The sequence below is a fragment of the Arachis hypogaea genome, chromosome 15 (genome assembly GCF_003086295.3).
Source record: "Arachis hypogaea cultivar Tifrunner chromosome 15, arahy.Tifrunner.gnm2.J5K5, whole genome shotgun sequence".
NCBI classification, from domain to species: Eukaryota; Viridiplantae; Streptophyta; class Magnoliopsida; order Fabales; family Fabaceae; genus Arachis; species Arachis hypogaea.
In genome coordinates, this window is record NC_092050.1 from 11065742 (window position 1) to 11088059 (window position 22318).

General features: G+C 34.5%; 1 protein-coding gene across 1 annotated transcript; it reads right to left on the reverse strand.

Moving 5' to 3' along the window:
- Window positions 1-16521: 16521 nt before the first annotated feature.
- Window positions 16522-20974, reverse strand: LOC112749214 (sugar transporter ERD6-like 6). Its single transcript, XM_025797475.3, has 18 exons — window positions 20513-20974; window positions 20372-20434; window positions 20194-20283; window positions 20055-20114; window positions 19906-19971; window positions 19746-19811; window positions 19564-19639; window positions 18634-18698; window positions 18412-18504; window positions 18190-18270; window positions 18032-18116; window positions 17902-17948; window positions 17752-17814; window positions 17551-17610; window positions 17390-17455; window positions 17231-17290; window positions 17012-17126; window positions 16522-16804 (listed from the first exon to the last, which is right to left on the reverse strand). The coding sequence occupies exons 1-18, from the start codon at window positions 20723-20725 to the stop codon at window positions 16692-16694; spliced, it is 1482 nt and encodes a 493-aa protein (XP_025653260.1). The 5' UTR covers window positions 20726-20974; the 3' UTR covers window positions 16522-16691.
- Between the last annotated feature and the right edge of the window lie 1344 nt (window positions 20975-22318).

Consider the following 22318-nt stretch of genomic DNA (forward strand, 5'->3'; position numbering starts at 1 on the left):
TTCATTTTGTCTCGTCACTTGGCACGAGACATTTTTGGTTTTTGCTCCTGTGCAGTAGAAAACAGAAGTGGGGTAGGAGAGGAAGAAAATTACACCAAGATATATCCTGGTTCGGCTGCTAAGTACAGTGCAGCCTACATCCAGTCTCCATCACAACAATGATGGAATTTCACTATAATCAAACAGATTACAACTTGTAAAGTGCTAACCCAACTTACAAGGGGATTCCCACAGAATCATGAAACACAACATAGATGAACAAAGGAACTCTAAGACATCTATGGCTTTTTTCTTTTAATTTTGCACTCTCTGCCTTTTTCCGCTCTATGGCTTTTTCATTACAAACCTCACTGTTTGCCTTTTACCATGAGACTCAAGACATGACAAAATTAAACAGAAAAATACAAAACTGAATACATTGAAGGAGAAGAGAAAACTGTTAGCTCAGGTAGCTCTGAGAACTCTGTGCCTTGCACTCTCAAATTTTCTCCTTGCTTCAAACAGTGGCTGTCCACCCTTAATATAGAAGAGGGGAGCCTCCACTTATTGAAGCCAAAACTGAACCAACTTCTTCTTCCTTCAACAAAACCGGTTCGGCCACATAGAGAGAGAAGAGATAACCATGCATTAACCAACATGCAATTACCTCTAGTCCTTTCTTGATCATCACCCTTCATCAATCCGAGCTCTCCATCCTTGGCTTGCTCTCCAAGATGGAATTCTGGCCCTTGATGCTTCATGATGATGATGACTTCATCTGCTTCAATCTCTGCCTTCAACCATCACTTCGCCACTCTAGCTACTTCCTGTGGTGGTTGAGCAGAATCGAAGACAAGCCATGCTTCAAGAATCTCCTCCAGCTGGCCGAATCTTCTTCTTCCATTTTGAGCATGAAAGACTCAAGATAACCTCACCAAATCTAACCACATTTGGTGAATATCTTAGCCACAGCTCATTTTTATTTTAGTATGTTTTCTTGCCATCATTGTGATGGTCTTTAGGCTTGCTTTCTCTTCATCTCGGTAGCTTACTTTTGCTTCCATGGCTGCCAATATTTTCTGAGTAAAGACCGAAGAGAGAAAGAGTTGTGAGAGAGAAGAAAGAGAAAATATTCAATGGGTTTGAACAATAATCAATGAACAAAGAGAGAGAATGTAAAAGTTAATTCAAGTTTCCCACTTCCCTTTGTTGAGTAGCGTGTAGTGTCATAATAGCTATCAAATCAATCTTCTCTCTCTTTCTTATGTTTCCAATGTATTAATTAAATTTGAAATCCTTCAAAATAATGAAGTGGAATCCGTTGGAAGCATTTAGGCATTTCATTTGCTTCATGGATTCGAATAAGGCATGGAAACATTCATCAACATTGGGCTTGGTAGCAACAATATTTGATCTTGGCCCATTAATAACATTTGCTTTCCTGATAAAATTTGGAACATGCATAAAGCAAGTGGAAAGCATGTAACCCACTTGGGCTTAGAGCAGAAAATTATTTGGGCCCAAGTAACATTAAAACAGCCACATTTATTTTTGTTATTAAAACCAAGGCTGAGTGTAAATTGGGCTTAGCACAATACATTTGTTTCCGGCCCATGATTAAACCTGCAGCAAAATTATAATCATCAATGTATTGAATAAAAATTCAGATCAAATAATTTTGCAATTAATTAATTTTAATAATGTTTAGTCATCACACATATTAATTTAGAGTTTTCCAAACTCATCAATCTCCCCCTTGATGACAAACAATATTAAAATTGAAATGGAAAGAAATTTAAAATTGAGTAAGAGTACTCCCTTTAAATTTGTATTTCTCCCCCTTTCAAATTGTCACATTGCTCCCCCTTAATATATGCTGTTTTTACCAAGGGAAGCATTAACCTGTAACAATTTTAATCAAGCTAATAACAATGTTATTTAGCATATTTATTACATGATGCTAAATGCTTGATTTATGAGCAGAGTTGGATGATAATCAAAACTCATTTGTTATCAATAATTTGATTTTCTGCTCAAACATACACATATCAACAGAACACAAACCAGTGTTGTTCAGAAAATTTCCAAATATTTTCCAGTCCAGATATCAGAGCAATGTCATTCAAAATAAGGAAAATATTTTTGAAACACATAATAGCACATCAAAGCATGGCAGATGTTAGATAACACAGTTTAAAGGAACTGCCAAAAATAAATTTTCAAACCAACAAGTTTGTCAAATATGAACCATCAGCCAGGCATCACCATAAATCAAACACCAAATGCAGTTCATACATCAAGGATCATAATAGAACAAATGCATTCTTTGAACAAGGATAGTCATGAATTTTCAATTTGAAAATTTCAACCCTTGTCCCCTGTTTTTCCAGCCCCTGTTTTATTCCAATTTCAATTTTGGAATCTAAATTTCCTCCCCCTTTTGGCATCAAGGGGCATAAAAACCTGCAACAAGAGACATGAGCAACACATAATATTTATAACAAAGCAGTAATTGTTCAGAGTATCATACGGCAGGGAGTATCAAGTCATGCCTTTACAAAAAACAAAAGAAGGATTGAGCCTATTGTTGCCAATATCAAATAAAAGTAGAGGAATAGTCACTAATTATCAGAAACATTGAACTCAGAACCAGAATCATCTTCAGAATCTCCTGTTCCCATTTCATCATCAAAGGTTTGAATCATGAAACCGACCCTTTCATAGCACTTCGTCCAGGCTTTCTCATTTGCATATGCCAATTTTCGGGCAGCCTTGCTTGACTTTAGCATCAATTTGGACATATTGCGGAATTCACTGAGAGCCTCCCTGATGGATGCCGTGACCTTTGAGGGTTCAGGGTGGCTTTCCAAATCGCTTAGAGAAGGTTCGGAGGCAACAGACTGCTTGCTTTTCTTGTTCGAAACTCCTCCTCCTTTAATCTGTGACACTTTGTTCTCAACAGATTCATTAGACAAATCAACCTTAAAATATTCGAATATACATGTAAGAAACATGCCGTAAGGAAGATTAGCCTTTTTTTGTGCTTCTTACTGCTTCCCACATATGACGTGTCATAATATAAGCAAATGAAATTGGAGTGGAAGTAATAAGAGCAAAGAGGATGATAGAGTCAGAAACTGTTACTCTATGATGAGAACCACTTTGAGGAGTGATGATATGAGTGATGATACGGTGTAACAGAGAGTTCTCTGGGCCGAGGGATTTGTGAGTTGGGATTAATCCATCAAGCCCGGACAGGTTGGCACAGATGTGTCGCATTACAGTTTGTTGAGTAACTCCCACTTGATCATCCCATTTATCAACCATATAAACCTTTGGTCCCTCATCTTCATACCCAAGGGCAGCACCAATGGTTTGAGGAGTGAGTGTTATGTAAACACGCTTGACATAAGAGTGGATTGACCCACCAATCAAGCGCATGTTTGCATAAAATTCCCGGACCAGCCCCGGGTATACCAATTTCTGAATGTGAGTCAGAGGAGTCCATTTCAGAGCATCAAACAGAGACGAAAAGTTCATTCCTTTGGTGGCAAGATTTGGAAGGTTCACCAAGTAAGAGGGGCAGAGATTGCGCTGCAGAAGAACATCTTTGTGAAATTCATAGAATGCACATGAGTGGAAGCGAGAAGGATCAAAATGTGAATGAGTTTTGTGGAATTTGTTTTTGAACTCTAGAGATTCCAGATTGGGGGGTTCGCTTGTGTCATGCAGAGCAAAGGTTTTCTGTTTCTTTTGGGAGCTTTTTGCATGAGGGGTAGTTCTTTTTGGTGGTGATGGAGGTGGAGTAGTATGTGATGTTTCTTCATCTTCTTCAACACTTGGTTGCTTGTTCTTCCCTGTCTTGCCTCTCCCTGAAGTTTTCTGAGCAATAACCTTTCGGCGCATGGTTTCGGTTTTCTTGGAGGGAGGTGACTGAGTAGAGGATGAGGTAGAATGGAGATGGATATGTGTATGGGTTGGAGGTGATGAGAAAGGTGGGTTTTTTGGAATGGGGCTTCGGCTACTTCGCCTAACAGCGGTTTTCTTTTTCATGGTGGATGAATGAGGGGTTGAATATGAAGGGGTGAGGGCCGAATGAGAGGAGGATGAAAGGAGGTTAGAGGTGCAATAAATGAGGATTGGAGAGAGATGATGGGAGGTTAATGACCATAATGGCACGGTTATTATCCAAATGGGAGTTTCAAAAAGTGATAAAGAGGGAGTTTTTCCTTGAATCAAGGGATTTAGTTGGAAGGAAAAGATATGATTTGACAACATGTATCTTCCAACTAGATTTGAAAAGACAATCTAAGAGATTTTGTGATTTTTATTTTTCAAGGAATAACTAACTAAACTGCCATGGTGGGGTCAGAATTTATTAGGTGGGGCCCAGGAGAATTTAAATTTGTGTTGCCTCCCCCTTGAACAGAGCTCCTCTATCAAGCTTGCGTTTTTATCTCGTCCAAACCTACGAGCAAAACTGAACAGAGTCACATATTCACAAATTTTCAATGAAACTTAAATCAAACATTCCCAAACTTTTTCTTAAGGTGCAGAATCTGTCTTCACAGAGAGGTTTTGTAAAAATATCAGCAATTTGGTCTTCAGATTTTACAAATTGAATATCAATAGTACCCTTTTGCACATGTTCCCTAATAAAATGATATTTTATCTCAATGTGCTTTGTTCTTGAGTGCAGAACAGGATTCTTTGAAATGTTTATGGCACTCATATTGTCACAAAATAAAGGAATACTATTGATTTTTAATTTGTAATCTTCTAATTGTGTTTTTAACCAAATTAATTGAGTGCAACATGCAGATGCGGAAATGTATTCAGCTTCAGCTGTGGATAGAGCCACTGTGGCTTGTTTCTTGCTTGACCACATGTTGAGTGAGCTTCCAAAGAAGCAACACATGCCGGACGTGCTTCTTCTATCCACTCTATCTCCCGCATAATCTGCATCACAAAACCTTACTGCACAAAATTCATCAGATTTAGGATACCACAAGCCATAATCACAAGTTCCCTTAATGTATCTAATGATGCGTTTAACAGCCGTAAGATGGGATTCTTTTGGGTGAGATTGAAATCTTGAACATACACCCACACTTTGAACAATATCCGGTCTAGAGGAGGTAAGGTACATGAGTGAACCTATCATTCCTCTATACCTTGTTTCATCCACATCTTGACCATCATCATCCTTTTCAAGTTTTGTGTTGGGATGCATTGGTGTACTCATTGCTTTGGAATTTTCTAGGCCAAACTTTTTGATAAGTTCTTTTGCATACTTTCCTTGGTAAATAAAAGTACCACTAGGAGTTTGTTTAATTTGGAGGCCAAGAAAGAAGGTAAGCTCTCCCATTAAACTCATTTCAAACTCACTAGTCATGAGTTTTCCAAACTCTTCACACAAGGAAATGTTGGCCGATCCAAATACAATGTCATCAACATAAACTTGAACAAGAAGTATGTCATCATTAGATGCTTTAATAAATAAAGTAGTGTCGGTGGTACCCCTTTGAAATTGATTTTCCAACAAGAAGGCACTAAGCCTTTCATACCAAGCTCTTGGAGCTTGTCTAAGACCATAAAGAGCCTTAGTTAATTTGAAAACATGATTTGGAAACTCCTTTTGTTCAAAACCGGGGGGTTGTGCCACATACACTTCTCTATCAATAAAGCCATTAAGGAAAGCACACTTAACATCCATTTGAAACATTTTGAAACCTTTATGGGCGGCATAGGCAAGAAGCAATCTAATTGCTTCCATTCTAGCTACCGGAACAAAAGACTCATCAAAATCTATACCCTCTTCTTGATCGTAACCTTGGGCCACTAATCTAGCCTTGTTACGAACAACTTGTCCATCCTCACCAAGTTTATTTTTAAATACCCACTTAGTACCAGTAACTTTCTTACCATCCGGATGAGGTACTAGTGTCCAAACCTCATTCTTGTCAAATTGAGCAAGCTCTTCTTGCATTGCTTTAACCCATGATGGATCCTCAAGAGCTTGTTTGACATTGTTGGGCTCTATTTGTGACAGGAGAGCAAGATTGCTAGGTTCGGTTTGCCTTTTGGTGGAGGATCTTGTAGTTACGCCATGAGAAGGATCACCAATGATGAAATCATGAGGGTAACCTCTCATAGACTTCCATTCTCTAGGCTTTCGGACAGGTGTAGAGCTTTGATTAACTTCTGGTTGTCTCACTGTTTCAGTTGCTCGTGCCTGTTCAGGAGACAAAATGGAAATGTCTCCTCCAATCTGACGAGACAAAACCGGACTGACAGATTCTTCAATTTGAACAGATTTGGGATTTTCTTTACTTGTTCCAGCCTCTTCACAATCTGAATCAATATCCTTCACAATACTGGGAATTAAGTTAGAATCACAAAAGGTAACATGTATGGATTCCTCTATTGTCCTATGCTCCTTGAGATAAACTCTATAGGCCTTGCTTGTGGTGGAATATCCAACAAACATTCCTTCATAGGATTTTGGATCAAACTTTCCAAGGTTTTCTTTATTATTAAGCACAAAACATTTGCATCCAAAAACATGAAAATACTTAAGATTTGGAGGGGTTCCTTTCCATAGCTCATAAGGTGTTTTCTTTAACCCTTTTCTAATGATTGTTCTATTCAAAATATAACATGCTGTGTTCACAGCTTCAGCCCATAAGAATTTAGGAATTTCACTCTCACACAACATAGCCCTAGTCATTTCTTGAAGGCTTCTATTCCTTCTTTCAACCACTCCATTTTGTTGGGGGGTTCTAGGACATGAAAAATTGTGAGAAATCCCTAAGTCATCACAGAATTTTTCAAAATCTTGATTTTCAAATTCTCTTCCATGATCACTTCTTAAATGGGCAATTTTCAAATCCTTTTCATTTTGAATTTTCTTACAAAGGGTGGAAAAAGCATAAAAGGCATCATTCTTATGAGCAAGGAAAAGTACCCAACCAAATCTAGAGTAATCATCTACCACCACAAGACCATAATGTTTACCTCCTAAACTTTGAGTTCTAGTAGGACCAAAAAGATCAATATGTAACATTTCCAATGGCCGTTTGGTTGATATTCCATCTTTTGATTTAAAAGAGGATTTTACTTGTTTGCCCAATTGACAAGCGTCACAAGTAAGATCCTTATCAAACTTGATGTTTGGAATCCCTCTAACCAAATTTCTTTTAACTAGCTTAGAGATTTGATACATGCTAGCATGTCCCAACTTTCTATGCCAAAGCCATTTTTCAGATTCAAAAGATGTGAAGCATGTTACATTTTGTTCCTTTAAATCCTCAAGAGTTAATCCATACACATTGTTGCATCTTTTAGCTTCAAAAAGAACATTCCCAGTTTACACACAACTAAACAAACAGATTTCTTAAAAATAACTTCAAAACCCAAATCACAAAGTTGACTAACACTAAGCAAATTATGTTTCAAGCCATGTACAAGGAGAACATCATTTATACAAGAAGAAAAGTTTTTACCAACTTTCCCAACAGCCACAATTTTTCCTTTTGCATCATCACCGAAAGTGACAAGTCCTCCATCATAGTCATCAAGCTTTATGAAGAAGGTTGCCTTTCCGGTCATATGCCTAGAGCATCCGCTGTCCATATACCACACATTTTCCTTCCTTTTGGATGCTAGGCACACCTGATCTATGTGGTCTGCCATGAGACATGTTTGTGACTTGGTCTCGGTTTCTTCATCATCATCATTAGAATCATTCTCCAAGTCTTCCCATGTGGCCATCAGTCCTTTCTTCTTTCCCTTTTTTGGCTTTTCCTCCTTCTTCAGCTTGGGACAATCAGATTTGAAATGCCCCATTTCCTTGCAATTGTAGCAAGTTACCTTGCTGAGGTCTTTCTTCACTTTCCTTGTGCTGCTGCCTTTGCCTCTGAGCTTAGCCATTTTCCTGAATTTTTTTGCAAATAAAACAAACTCATTTTCAGAAGAGTTATCACTGGATTCATCATCCAGGGGGTTAGTCACAGAAGAAAATGCAATTCCTTTCTTTTTTGTATCATTTTTTAAATAGGTATTTTCAAAAGCAAGAAGATTTCCTCTCAAATCATCAAGAGTCATAGAGTCTAAGCTACTGCTCTCAGAAATAATTAAGGCTTTAGTTTCCCACTCTTTTGTGAGACATCTCAACACTCTTCTCACTAGCACAGAATCAGAATGTGTAATTCCCAGAGCATCTAAGCCAACAATGATAGCATTGAAACGTTCAAACATTTCATCAATGGACTCTCCTTCCTTCATTGCAAACGTTTCATATTCTCTGTTTAGCATATCTGCCCGAGTCTTCTTGACAATGGTGGTTCCTTCATGGGTGATTTGCAATTTGTCCCAGATTTCCTTTGCCGTTGTGCATCTTGATACCCGTCGGTACTCCTCAAAGCTGATAGCACAATTGAGCAGATTTATTGCCTTGGCATTTAACTCCACCTTCTTCCTATCTTCCTCGGTCCATCTTGCTTCTGGTTTGATAGAAACAACTCCTTCTGCACTTGTGGTAGTTGGAAATTTAGGCCCTTCGAGGATAATCTTCCAAAGTCTGTAATCCACTGCTTGTACGAATATCTTCATCCTCTCCTTCCAATAGGTATAGTTTTTCCCATTGAAAAGAGGGGGTCTGTTGCTTGATTGTCCTTCAGTTAGATTATAAGACACCACATTTGCGCCACTGTTTTCTGCCATGAGGATCTTTACTCCAAGCTGCAAAGCTTGATCTCTTTGAGACCAAGCTCTGATACCAATTGATGGTTTCAGTGGCTAAGAGAAGGGGGGGGTTGAATCTTAGCCCCTTTTTGTTTGTTAACACTTGATGGATTCAGAGGAGACTTTTTCGTTTTTAGCTCGTCCCTAGCCACGAGACATTTTCATTTTGTCTCGTCACTTGGCACGAGACATTTTTGGTTTTTGCTCCTGTGCAGTAGAAAACAGAAGTGGGGTAGGAGAGGAAGAAAATTACACCAAGATATATCCTGGTTCGGCTGCTAAGTACAGTGCAGCCTACATCCAGTCTCCATCACAACAATGATGGAATTTCACTATAATCAAACAGATTACAACTTGTAAAGTGCTAACCCAACTTACAAGGGGATTCCCACAGAATCATGAAACACAACATAGATGAACAAAGGAACTCTAAGACATCTATGGCTTTTTTCTTTTAATTTTGCACTCTCTGCCTTTTTCCGCTCTATGGCTTTTTCATTACAAACCTCACTGTTTGCCTTTTACCATGAGACTCAAGACATGACAAAATTAAACAGAAAAATACAAAACTGAATACATTGAAGGAGAAGAGAAAACTGTTAGCTCAGGTAGCTCTGAGAACTCTGTGCCTTGCACTCTCAAATTTTCTCCTTGCTTCAAACAGTGGCTGTCCACCCTTAATATAGAAGAGGGGAGCCTCCACTTATTGAAGCCAAAACTGAACCAACTTCTTCTTCCTTCAACAAAACCGGTTCGGCCACATAGAGAGAGAAGAGATAACCATGCATTAACCAACATGCAATTACCTCTAGTCCTTTCTTGATCATCACCCTTCATCAATCCGAGCTCTCCATCCTTGGCTTGCTCTCCAAGATGGAATTCTGGCCCTTGATGCTTCATGATGATGATGACTTCATCTGCTTCAATCTCTGCCTTCAACCATCACTTCGCCACTCTAGCTACTTCCTGTGGTGGTTGAGCAGAATCGAAGACAAGCCATGCTTCAAGAATCTCCTCCAGCTGGCCGAATCTTCTTCTTCCATTTTGAGCATGAAAGACTCAAGATAACCTCACCAAATCTAACCACATTTGGTGAATATCTTAGCCACAGCTCATTTTTATTTTAGTATGTTTTCTTGCCATCATTGTGATGGTCTTTAGGCTTGCTTTCTCTTCATCTCGGTAGCTTACTTTTGCTTCCATGGCTGCCAATATTTTCTGAGTAAAGACCGAAGAGAGAAAGAGTTGTGAGAGAGAAGAAAGAGAAAATATTCAATGGGTTTGAACAATAATCAATGAACAAAGAGAGAGAATGTAAAAGTTAATTCAAGTTTCCCACTTCCCTTTGTTGAGTAGCGTGTAGTGTCATAATAGCTATCAAATCAATCTTCTCTCTCTTTCTTATGTTTCCAATGTATTAATTAAATTTGAAATCCTTCAAAATAATGAAGTGGAATCCGTTGGAAGCATTTAGGCATTTCATTTGCTTCATGGATTCGAATAAGGCATGGAAACATTCATCAACATTGGGCTTGGTAGCAACAATATTTGATCTTGGCCCATTAATAACATTTGCTTTCCTGATAAAATTTGGAACATGCATAAAGCAAGTGGAAAGCATGTAACCCACTTGGGCTTAGAGCAGAAAATTATTTGGGCCCAAGTAACATTAAAACAGCCACATTTATTTTTGTTATTAAAACCAAGGCTGAGTGTAAATTGGGCTTAGCACAATACATTTGTTTCCGGCCCATGATTAAACCTGCAGCAAAATTATAATCATCAATGTATTGAATAAAAATTCAGATCAAATAATTTTGCAATTAATTAATTTTAATAATGTTTAGTCATCACACATATTAATTTAGAGTTTTCCAAACTCATCACAACGCATAACATAAGTTGAATTGACAGGTGATGTTCAGCAACAGGAAAGAAAGATGTGAGCTCTTGGAGGCCTTACACATTAGCTACAAACACATCAACATTTCAATTTTTTCTCAGGTAATCTTCTTTATTCGTTTCTCATTCTCCTAACCCCTCCATAAATTCTATGTTCTCTTTCCTTTGCATGCAGCGAATTCATCTTCTGTGGGGTGAGAATGATAAGATTTTCAAAAAGGAGCTTGCACACAATATGAAAGAGTAAGAATCATATATGCATAGAGCCTACGTATACTTTTACTGTTTTACCCTCCTTCATTAGCTGGTGATTGAAAAGACATGGTAACATATATATACATGACATGACATACAGGCTGCTGGGAAATAAGACAACATTTGAAGGCATAAAGAATGCTGGTCACCTGGTTCATATGGAGAGACCCTGTGCATTTAATACCTCTCTCAACCATTTTCTTTCTTCCCTCTTATTCCCAACTCCCAATTAATCTTCTATTTCACAACTATCTTCGGCTCTATCTATGTTGAGAGATCAAAGTGGCTCGTGAACAAGCTAGATAGTTAAATAAATCCCATTGAGATCCTTCAAACTTGTTCAAATAAATGGGATTGAGATCTTTTAAACTTGTCCAAAGTGGTCATATTTCATGCATCTAGCTACTACTTTAAACATTGTTTTGGAGGATTCCAATCTACCTAAATGCATTTCCTTTGTACTTTTAATGTTTAGTAAATTCTCTTTTCAAACAATGTCCCTGTATGATTTTTTCATTTCATGATCTATATAATTATGTTGAAAATTACAAATATCACGTATAATTTTGTAGAAAATATAGAAACGGTTAAGAAGCAAATATGAAAATTATAATAAATTAATTCTACATCGAAGAAAACAAAAAGAAACAAGAAATTTATAAGACGAGAGAATCATTAACTTGATATTTTAAGATTTTGAGTTAGATGCTCTCTCTCTCTCTCTCTCTTTCTCTCTCTCTGATTTCTAATACCTTACAACTTCCAAATTGCAAACAATGATCACTACTGCGATTAAAAAAAATCAATACGATTTGTGTATGACAAATTGATTAGTTTTTTAATACAACCATATAAAATACACATTAAAGAATAAAATACACCTTGAAAACAAATTAAACTAAAAATATATTCATAAATATTTATTGTGAAAATAATCATTTTTTTATTTTAATGTGTTAGTTTGTGTTAAATTATATAGTTGAAAAGAAGTATTAAATATAAATGAAGTCGGAACAAGTTTATATATAAAGTGAAAAGCTTAAAAAGAAAAGGACAACGCATAACATAAGATGAATTGGCAGGTGATGTTCAGCAACAGGAAAGAAAGATGTTAACTCTTGGAGGCCTTACTCATTAGCTACAAACACATCAACATCCCAATTTTTTCTCAGGTAATCTTCTTTATTCGTTTCTCATCCTCCTAACCCCTCCATAAATTCTATGTTCTCTTTCCTTTGCATGCAGCAAATTCATCTTCTGTGGGGTGAGAATGATAAGATCTTCAAAAAGGAGCTTGCACACAACATGAAAGAGTAAGAATCATATATGCATAGAGTCTGCACATACTTTTCCTGTTTTACCCTCCTTCATTAGCTGGTGATTGAAAAGACATGGTAACATATATGTACATGACATGACATACAGGTTGCTGGGAAATAAGACAACATTTGAAGGCATAAAAAATGCGAGTCACCTGGTTCATATGGTGAGACCCTGTGCATTCAATACCTCTCTCAACCATTTTCTTTCTTCCCTCTTATTCCCAACTCCCAATTAATCTTCCATTTCACAACTATCTTCAGCTCTATCTATGTTTAGAGATCATAGTGGCTCGTGAACAAGCTAGACAGTTAAATAAATCCAATTGAGATCCTTTAAACTTATTCAAATAAATGGGATTGAGATCTTTTAAACTTGTCCAAAGTGGTCATATTTCATGCATCTAGCTACCACTTTAAACATTTTTTTGGAGGATTCCAATCTACCTAAATGTATTTCCTTTGTACTTTTAATGTTTAGTAAATTCTCTTTTCAAACAATGTCCCTATATGATCTTCTCATTTCATGATCTATATAATTATGTTGAAAATTACAAATATCACGTATAATTTTGTAGAAAATATTGAAACGGTTAAGAAGCAAATATGAAAAGTATAATAAATTAATTCTACATCGAAGAAAACAAAAAGAAACAAGAAATTTATAAGACGAGAGAATCATTAACTTGATATTTTAAGATTTTGAATTAGATGTGGTGTCTTCTCATTTTGTGTTCTCTCTCTCTCTCTCTCTCTCTCTCTCTCTCTCTCTCTCTCTCTCTCTCTCTCTCTCTCTCTCTCTCTCTCTCTCTCTCTCTCTGATTTCTAATACCTTACAAATTCTAAATTGCAAACAGTGATCACTACTGCGATTAAAAAAAATCAATACGATTTGTGTATGACAAATTGATTAGTTTTTTAATACAATCGTATAAAATACACATTAAAGAATAAAATACACCTTGGAAACAAATTAAACTAAAAATATATTCATAAATATTTATTGTGCAAATAATCATTTTTTTTATTTTAATGTGTCAGTTTGTGTTAAATTATATAGTTAAAAAGAAGTGTTAAGTATAAATGAAGTCGGAACAAGTTTATATATAAAGTGAAAAGCTTAAAAAGAAAAGGACAATGCATAACATAAGATGAATTGGCAGGTGATGTTCAGCAACAGGAAAGAAAGATGTGAGCTCTTGAAGGCCTTACTCATTAGCTACAAACACATCAACATCCCAATTTTTTTTCAGGTAATCTTCTTTATTCGTTTCTCATCCTCCTAACCCCTCCATAAATTCCATGTTCTCTTTCCTTTGCATGCAGCAAATTCATCTTCTGTGGGTGAGAATGATAAGATCAAAAAGGAGCTTGCACACAACATGAAAGAGTAAGAATCATATATGCATAGAGTCTGCACATACTTTTTCTGTTTTACCCTCCTTTATTAGCTGGTGATTGAAAACACATGGTAACATATATGTACATGACATGACATACAGGTTGCTGGAATGTCCCTGTATAGTCTTCTCATTTCATGATCTATATAATTATGTTAAAAATTACAAATATCACGTATAATTTTGTAGAAAATATAGAAACGGTTAAGCAGCAAATATGAAAAGTATAATAAATTAATTCTACATCGAAGAAAACAAAAAGAAACAAGAAATTTATAAGACGAGAGAATCATTAACTTGATATTTTAAGATTTCGAGTTAGATGTGGTGTTCTCTCTCTCTCTTTCTCTCTCTCTCTCCGATTTCTAATACCTTACAACTTCCAAATTGCAAAGAGTGATCACTACTGTGATTAAAAAAAAATCAATACGATTTGTGTATGACAAATTGTTTAGTTTTTTAATACAACCATATAAAATACACATTAAAGTATAAAATACACCTTCGAAATAAATTAAACTATAAATATATTCATAAATATTTATTGTGCAAATAATCATTTTTTTATTTTAACATGTGTCAGTTTGTGTTAAATTATATATAAAGTGAAAAGCTTAAAAAGAAATGGACAACGCATAACATAAGATGAATTAGCAAGTGATGTTCAGCAATAGGAAAGAAAGATGTGAGCTCTTGGAGGCCTTACTCATTAGCTACAAACACATCAACATCCCAATTTTTTCTCAGGTAATCTTCTTTATTCGTTTCTCATTCTCCTAACCCCTCCAAAAATTCCATGTTCTCTTTCCTTTGCATGCAGCGAATTCATCTTTTGTGGGGTGAGAATGATAAGATCTTCAAAAAGGAGCTTGCACACAACATGAAAGAGTAAGAATCATATATGCATAGAGTCTACGTATACTTTTACTGTTTTACCCTCCTTCATTAGCTGGTGATTGAAAAGACATGGTAACATGAATGTACATAACATGACATACATACTGCTGGGAAATAAGACAACATTTGAAGGCATAAAGAATACGGATCACCTGGTTCATATGGAGAGACCCTGTGCATTTAATACCTCTTTCAACCATTTTCTTTCTTCTCTCTTATTTCCAACTCTCAATTAATCTTCCATTTCACAACTTCTTCGGCTCTATCTATGTTTAGAGATCAAAGTGGCTCGTGAACAAGCTAGACAGTTAAATAAATTCCATTGAGATTCTTTAAACTTGTTCAAATAAATGGGATTGAGATCTTTTAAACTTGTCCAAAGTGGTGATATTTCATGCATCTAGCTACCACATTAAACATTATTTTGGAGGATTCCAATCTACCTAAATGCATTTCCTTTATACTTTTAATGTTTAGTAAATTCTCTTTTCTATCAATGTCCCTGTATGGTCTTCTCATTTCATGATCTATATAACTATGTTGAAAATTACAAATATCACGTATAATTTTATAGAAACTATAGAAACGGTTAAGCAGCAAATATGAAAAGTATAATAAATTAATTCTACATGGAAGAAAACAAAAAGAAACAAGGAATTTATAAGACGAGAGAATTATTAACTTGATATTTTAAAATTTTGATTTAGATGTGGTGTCCTCTCTCTCTCTCTCTCTCTCTCTCTCTCTCTCTCTCTCTCTCTCTCTCTCTCTCTCTCTCTCTCTCTCTCTCTCCTAATACCTTACAACTTCCAAATTGCAAACAGTGATCACTACTGCGATTAAAAAAAATCAATACAATTTGTGTATGACAAATTGATTAGTTTTTTAATACAACCATATAAAATACACATTAAAGTATAAAATACATCTTCAAAATAAATTAAACTATAAATATATTTATAAATATTTATTGTGCAAATAATAATTCTTTTATTTTAATATGTATCCGTTTGTGTTAAATTATATAGTTGAAAAGAAGTGTTAAGTATAAATGAAGTCGGAACAAGTTTATATATAAAGTGAAAAACTTAAAAAGAAAAGGACAACGCATAACATAAGATGAATTCGCAAGTGATGTTCAGCAACAAGGAAAAAAGATGTGAGCTCTTGGAGGCTTTACTCATTAGCTACAAACACATCAACATCCCAATTTTTTCTCAGGTAATCTTCTTTATTCATTTCTCATTCTCCTAACCCCTCTATAAATTCCATGTTCTCTTTCCTTTGCATGCAGCGAATTCATCTTTTGTGGGGTGAGAATGATAAGATCTTCAAAAAGGAGCTTGCACACAACATGAAAGAGTAAGAATCATATATGCATAGAGCCTGCGTATACTTTTATTATTGTTTTACCCTCCTTCATTAGCTGGTGATTGAAAAGACATGGTAACATGTATGTACATGACATGACATACATACTGCTGGAAAATAAGACAACATTTGAAGGCATAAAGAATACGGGTCACTTGGTTCATATGGAGAGATCCTGTGCATTCAATACCTCTCAACCATTTTCTTTCTTCCCTCTTATTCCCAACTCCTAATTAATCTTCCATTTCACAACTATCTTCGGCTCTATCTATGTTTAGAGATTAAAGTGGCTCTTGAACAAGCTAGACAGTTAAATAAATTCCATTGAGATTCTTTAAACTTGTTCAAATAAATGGGATTGAGATCACTTGTCCAAAGTTGTCATATTTCATGCATCTAGCTACCACTTTAAACATTGTTTTGGAGGATTCCAATCTACCTAAATGCATTTTCTTTGTACTTTTAATGTTTAGTAAATTCTCTTTTCAAATAATGTCCCTGTATGGTTTTCTCATTTCATGATCTATATAACTATGTTGAAAATTACAAATATCACGTATAATTTTGTAGAAAATATAGAAACGGTTAAGCAGCAAATATGAAAAGTATAATAAATTAATTCTACATGGAAGAAAACAAAAAGAAACAAGGAATTTATAAGACGAGAGAATCATTAACTTGATATTTTAAGATTTTGAGTTAGATATGGTGTCTTCTCATTTTGTGTTCTCTCACTTACTTTCTTTCTTAAGTTTCTCCAATAGAGAGTTCACCCGAGTAGCCCAACAAATAGTATAACAAGAAGCTAGGCACGTTATTCCAACTATCTAAAAGAAAACTGAATTTCTTCCAAAGTTCTTCCCTTAGTCTCAGGAACCCATATTGCCGAAAAAGCAACAGTAAAAGCAGCTACCACGGTGTAGATTGCGAATGTTCCTGTTTGTTAATACCCACAAAATTAGTAATTTAATTAATAAAATATATACTCTATTGTTTTACAACGATTTTTTTTTTATTATATTTTTTTTTTATTATTTTGTGATGATGAATTAGCGTGAAGAAAATTGCTCTACCTCGGTATACATACGAGAATTACACCTTAATACTGAGAATTACACCTTAAAACATGCATAAGTCACAAACCTGCACTGTTCCATGTCAAAAGCAAGTTTGCGGTCATTGTGATCATCCAGGAAGTCAACCAATTTGTCAAAGTGGCTATACTCCCTGCAAGGCCCTTTATATTCACTGGAAGTATCTGAGTGAATCATAATTAAACATATTAATGTGACATTCTCTGTCTCAAGTTTTTTTTTAAAAAAAGAATTATTTACATTATTACTAAGCTACCCTACTATGTACCTCAGACATTATAAGCCAAGGAATAGGTCCAACACCTAGAGAGTAACCAATCACCATAGTCTACAAAGAAATGATTGATCAAGCCGATAAAAACTGAAACACATTATATCAAATGAAAATAAATTTAAATGTTCAATGTAGCCAACAAAACATGCTTACCACTAACCCAACAACAGAAACTATTCCTGAAATGCTGTAAAGATGAGAATCCACAGATGTGAACCCCTGACAATTTCAATAAAATCAACTAGTTAGTTAAAAACATACCCAATAAAATGATGAAAATCGAATCACAATCTTATATAGTTACTAGTACCAACCTCCAGATAGAATGCTATAGAAACAATAAGAAGGCTAATTGTCATTACAGATGAAGATATCTGCATATCAGAGCATAACAGATGTGAGATATATCCTTGAAGAAAAGAAAAGAAAGGAAATAGAAATATAGAATCACATATCATGCATATCATAACACAATAAAGAGTATGAAAATATTGAAGGATCAATTAATTACTCACTATTAAAAGCAGCCGCCGGCCACTTTTGTCGACTAACCAAGTAGTCAGTCCAGTAGCTATGACCTGATGAACATGAGAATTCAAAGCTGGTAATGATTTATGATAATTGTATCTCTTATTTGATATTTACATGAATAATTAGTATCTAACCTGAATAGCTCCAAGTCCAACTGTAGCAGCATTGCTAGATGAAATTCCTGTTACAAAATAATACTTTATAGTGAAGGAAACAGGCCTACAATTAATAAGAGATGATGAGTACATAGAGAAGATACATAACCTGCGTTTGCAAAGATGGTACTTGAATAGAACAACACCCCATTGGTACCACTCAATTGTTGGAGTACTAGTAATCCAATCCCTACCTGCAAGTATATATAAGATTTTGAATATTCAGGGAAGGGACAAACACAGAACAAGGGAACAAACACAGCATACCATTAAAGGATACCAATATCTTTTCATCTTGAGATCTGCAAACCGGATTGTATGTGTCTTTCCGGTCGACGCCACCGATCTCTACACAAATATAAGTGTGTTCAGCAGTTATTCTTGTTCTTCAAGTATACTGAGTCTAAAAGACTAAAGCCATATTTTGAATATGCTCTTATTACTGTGACGCATGCACATGAATCTTAATCTTATGATGTAAGAAAATACCTTAATTTCGTGTACTTCAATAGATATATCTGTGTCAAATCCTCGCAACACTTGCAAAGAAGTCTCAAACTCTTCTGTCATCCCCATCTTGGCCTAAATTCCCACAACAATCCAGAAGAAAATAAATGAATATATTCATCTAGAGCATAACACTGTCTTCTTCTTTCCTTTTTCAGGATTGCGAAAATTCAATTAGTATAACAGACAACATGTGATCCATACCAACCATCGGGGAGATTCCGGTATAAAAAATAATCCGGGTATTAAAACTGTACAAGGCAAAGTTCCTGCAATTGAAAATGGAACAAAAAATGCTCTTTGTTACAAGGCATAGTTTTCGGCATGATTGGAATTATGACAAATAATTAGATATTAGTCAATTTTACTCAAAACTCTCCAAAATAAAGGATAAATTACCCTTATGATATGTCTAATTATTGTTGGATGAAATGAGTTGACTTGTCCTAATTAACATTAACTCCTAATTTAACCTAAGTTATGATAATTGAATTTTTTTTTAAATATAGCTATAGTATTAAACATAAATCATAAGCTCCCTATGATTTTATTTGGCAATATCATGCACATTTAGTAATTAAAAAAAAAAAAGTGATAACGACCAAAGATCAAATTAAAGAACTTATAAACTAATTATAACTAATGTTAGTTAAATGCATTTCTCACTCTAGGAATCTCATCACTATTTTTTTGCCGTTGAAATTAAACTTTAAACGACTTTACATTTAAAAATTTACTGAATAAATGCATTTATTAAGGGGAGCAAGAGGAAGAATAAAAAATGTAAAATACTAGAACAGATTTTGTTTCGGTTGCAAAATAACCAAACTCAGCTTTTAATCGACTATTGTATTATTATCTTCGATTCATAATCACAAAGAATAACAAATTTGACCTTATTTAATCGCTCGTCATAATTACAAAATGGAGCTTCTCTAATAATTCTTATAAATTGTTTAAAAAAGGTTATACTTTGGTTAATTGGTTAAGTTATTATAATTTAGGTTAAATTAAGAATTAATATTAAGTATGATAAATCAACCTATTTTATCTAATAATAATTAAATATGTTACAAGTAATAAATTATCCTTTATTTTAGAGAAGGTAGAAAAGAATTCATTTTAGAAATTTACCTAGAACTGCAAGTGCTCTCCAGTTAACAAAAAGGCCTAAGAGGTATGCCAACATTATTCCAATTGTGATAGAGAGCTGATCAACAAGTATATCACAACTTTTATCTCAAATAATAATATATAATAAATGTAAGAGGTGAGAAAAAAGAAGTGAAGTTTTGAGAAGCAAAAGTAAGTGGTACCTGATTGACCGATCCAAGGGTACCTCTCATGTTTTGAGGTGATATCTCAGCTATATAAACAGGAACCTAAACACAAGTTAAAGGAAAACTCATAGTACACTAATTTCACTTAGAAATCAAAGTCCAAACAAGAAAAAGGTGAAAGGGACATCAAGATTACCACGTAAGATATTATACCAACGCCGAAACCTTCCAATAATCTCCCCATAAACAGAAAAGACGAGTCCTATATCAGTAACAACAAATTAATACATCCATTAAAGTATTAAACCCCAATCTGTTAGTACTTAGTTGCTTATTAACACTTACCTTGGCAAAAGAGATTGCGAGCCATCCTATTATATTTGGGATTGCAGCAATCATCAATGACTGCATTCAACATACCAAAAGCATCACAATTCATTCCTGTATAAAGTCAACCTCGAAGAATAATGATTTAGTTTCTTACCCCTTTGCGACCAATGTATTCAGACATTTGACCACTGACTATAGCTCCCACCATCGCCCCCACATTGGATAATGATCCGAATAAAGAGAACTGCCCCATCACAGCACAAGTAAGCAAAACGGTTTAGATGTCTTCATGATCCGAATAAAATCTAAGAAGAAAACAGAACCAACCAAACCTCTGAAAGTGAGAGCTTGAGATCACTAATTATACTTTCCTGAGTGGGGGAAGAATATCCACACTGTACAATGCGAAAAGGAGAACATTACGGAGTGTATACCAAAGAGTGAGCAGAATTTGATGGTGAATGTTTATGTACCGTGAAACCAAACTGAATGGGACCCAGAGCAACGATGAGGACGCAGAAGAGAATGGAGACAGAGGAATCTCGCACCACCTGAATTGAAGATCCTATGATGCTGGACTGTCTAGAACCCAACATCTTGTACCAACTCCCATTGTGGAGGAATGGCTTCCTAAGCTCCTTGTTTCCATCCTCACCGCTACTGCTATCTTCTTTCGCCTCTCTCATACTAAGAATGTGGAAACTGGATCTATCAACAATCTATAACTGCTGTGTGTGATGTTTGTAACAATCAAGTTATTTGACAAGTGACAGTCATACAACAAAACATTGACACACATTGACACACAAACTACAAAAAGCTTAACACGGTTGTTGCCTTTGTCATTTTCATTTCACCATCATCAAATCATGTCCTGTTTCGGTTTATGCAAGATGAATACAAGAGACAAACCATCTTTCTGGTGATATGTCACGAGGAGTTGCTGGCTTTGTGAAGATTAGATCCATCCAATTAATTATGGACCCACTAATAATTAAGTATCCTAATTAAACACATGGGATAACATTATTTAAAAGCTGCTTCATTTTTATATTCAGTGTCCTTAATTTGACTTGGACCTAGAACAATCTGGTACCCTACTACCATTCCATCCAATTTTACCACTTATTAATTCGACTTTGCATCTCAAAAAACAAAATATGTGTAAAATAAAAAATATCATATATTTATGTATAAATATATATTATTTAATTTATTTTTAATATATTTTATATTTTAAAATATTTTTTATACATTTATTGTTTGATTTTATATGTACCGTTACATCCTAAAACCCCACATAGTAATATATGTCTAAAAAAGTAATTAAACAGAAAAATATTAAGGCCAACAATTTTATTTTATATTGACCAATATTTCTCACCACAATTTTAATATTTTTATTTTAATAGCTTAATAACATATTTGTAATAAACACTTTTAAATATTGTTGTTTAACTATTAATAAAAAATAATAAATTCTGCTAATCTTTTAATCTTATCCATAATTAAATAAGAAAGTAAAGTTACGAGAAATTCATGTAACCCTTCAGCTGTACTTAAAGCCACATTTATTTTTTTTTTCAAATAAAAAAAATATAATTCTTGTATTTTTAAAATAAATATTTTGAGATATCATAACTTCAAGAAATTCATTCTATATACTATATTATCTAAATAAAAGATTCTTGACAAGTTCACTTCTATTCAATTTATATACTAGAATAAATTATTAAAATGGTGCTAAAAAATTCGCATAACAGACAAAACAAATCCTGCAAGATATTAACGATAAATAAGTTCTCAAAAAATTTAAAAAATGATAAAAAAAACTAGATATTAAGTATATATTTTAAAAAATAATTTTAAATATTAAATTTTGATGCAAATTTTTGTAAATCATAATTAGAAAAATAAAATCGTTTCATTTTTGAAATTTTATCTTTTATAAATTTTTTATTTTGAATTTTTTTATATATTTTTCAAATATTTATTCAAATATTGTCGCAAAAAATTAGATCTAATAGATAAATCGTTTACTAAATATAAAAGGTTATTGTTATTTATAAAAAATAGGGTAAAAAACCAAAATAAGTCATGGTTGGTTTAATATTACACGAATAAGCTAAAAGAAAAATTGATTCAGCAATCAACCAATGTGCATTACTATGTAATTCGAATCACCACGATTCAAACTCCATTTAAATGTAATTCGAATTAGTGCAATTCGAACTACTTAGACCCATGCATTCTACGTAATTCGAATTGGTGCAATTCAA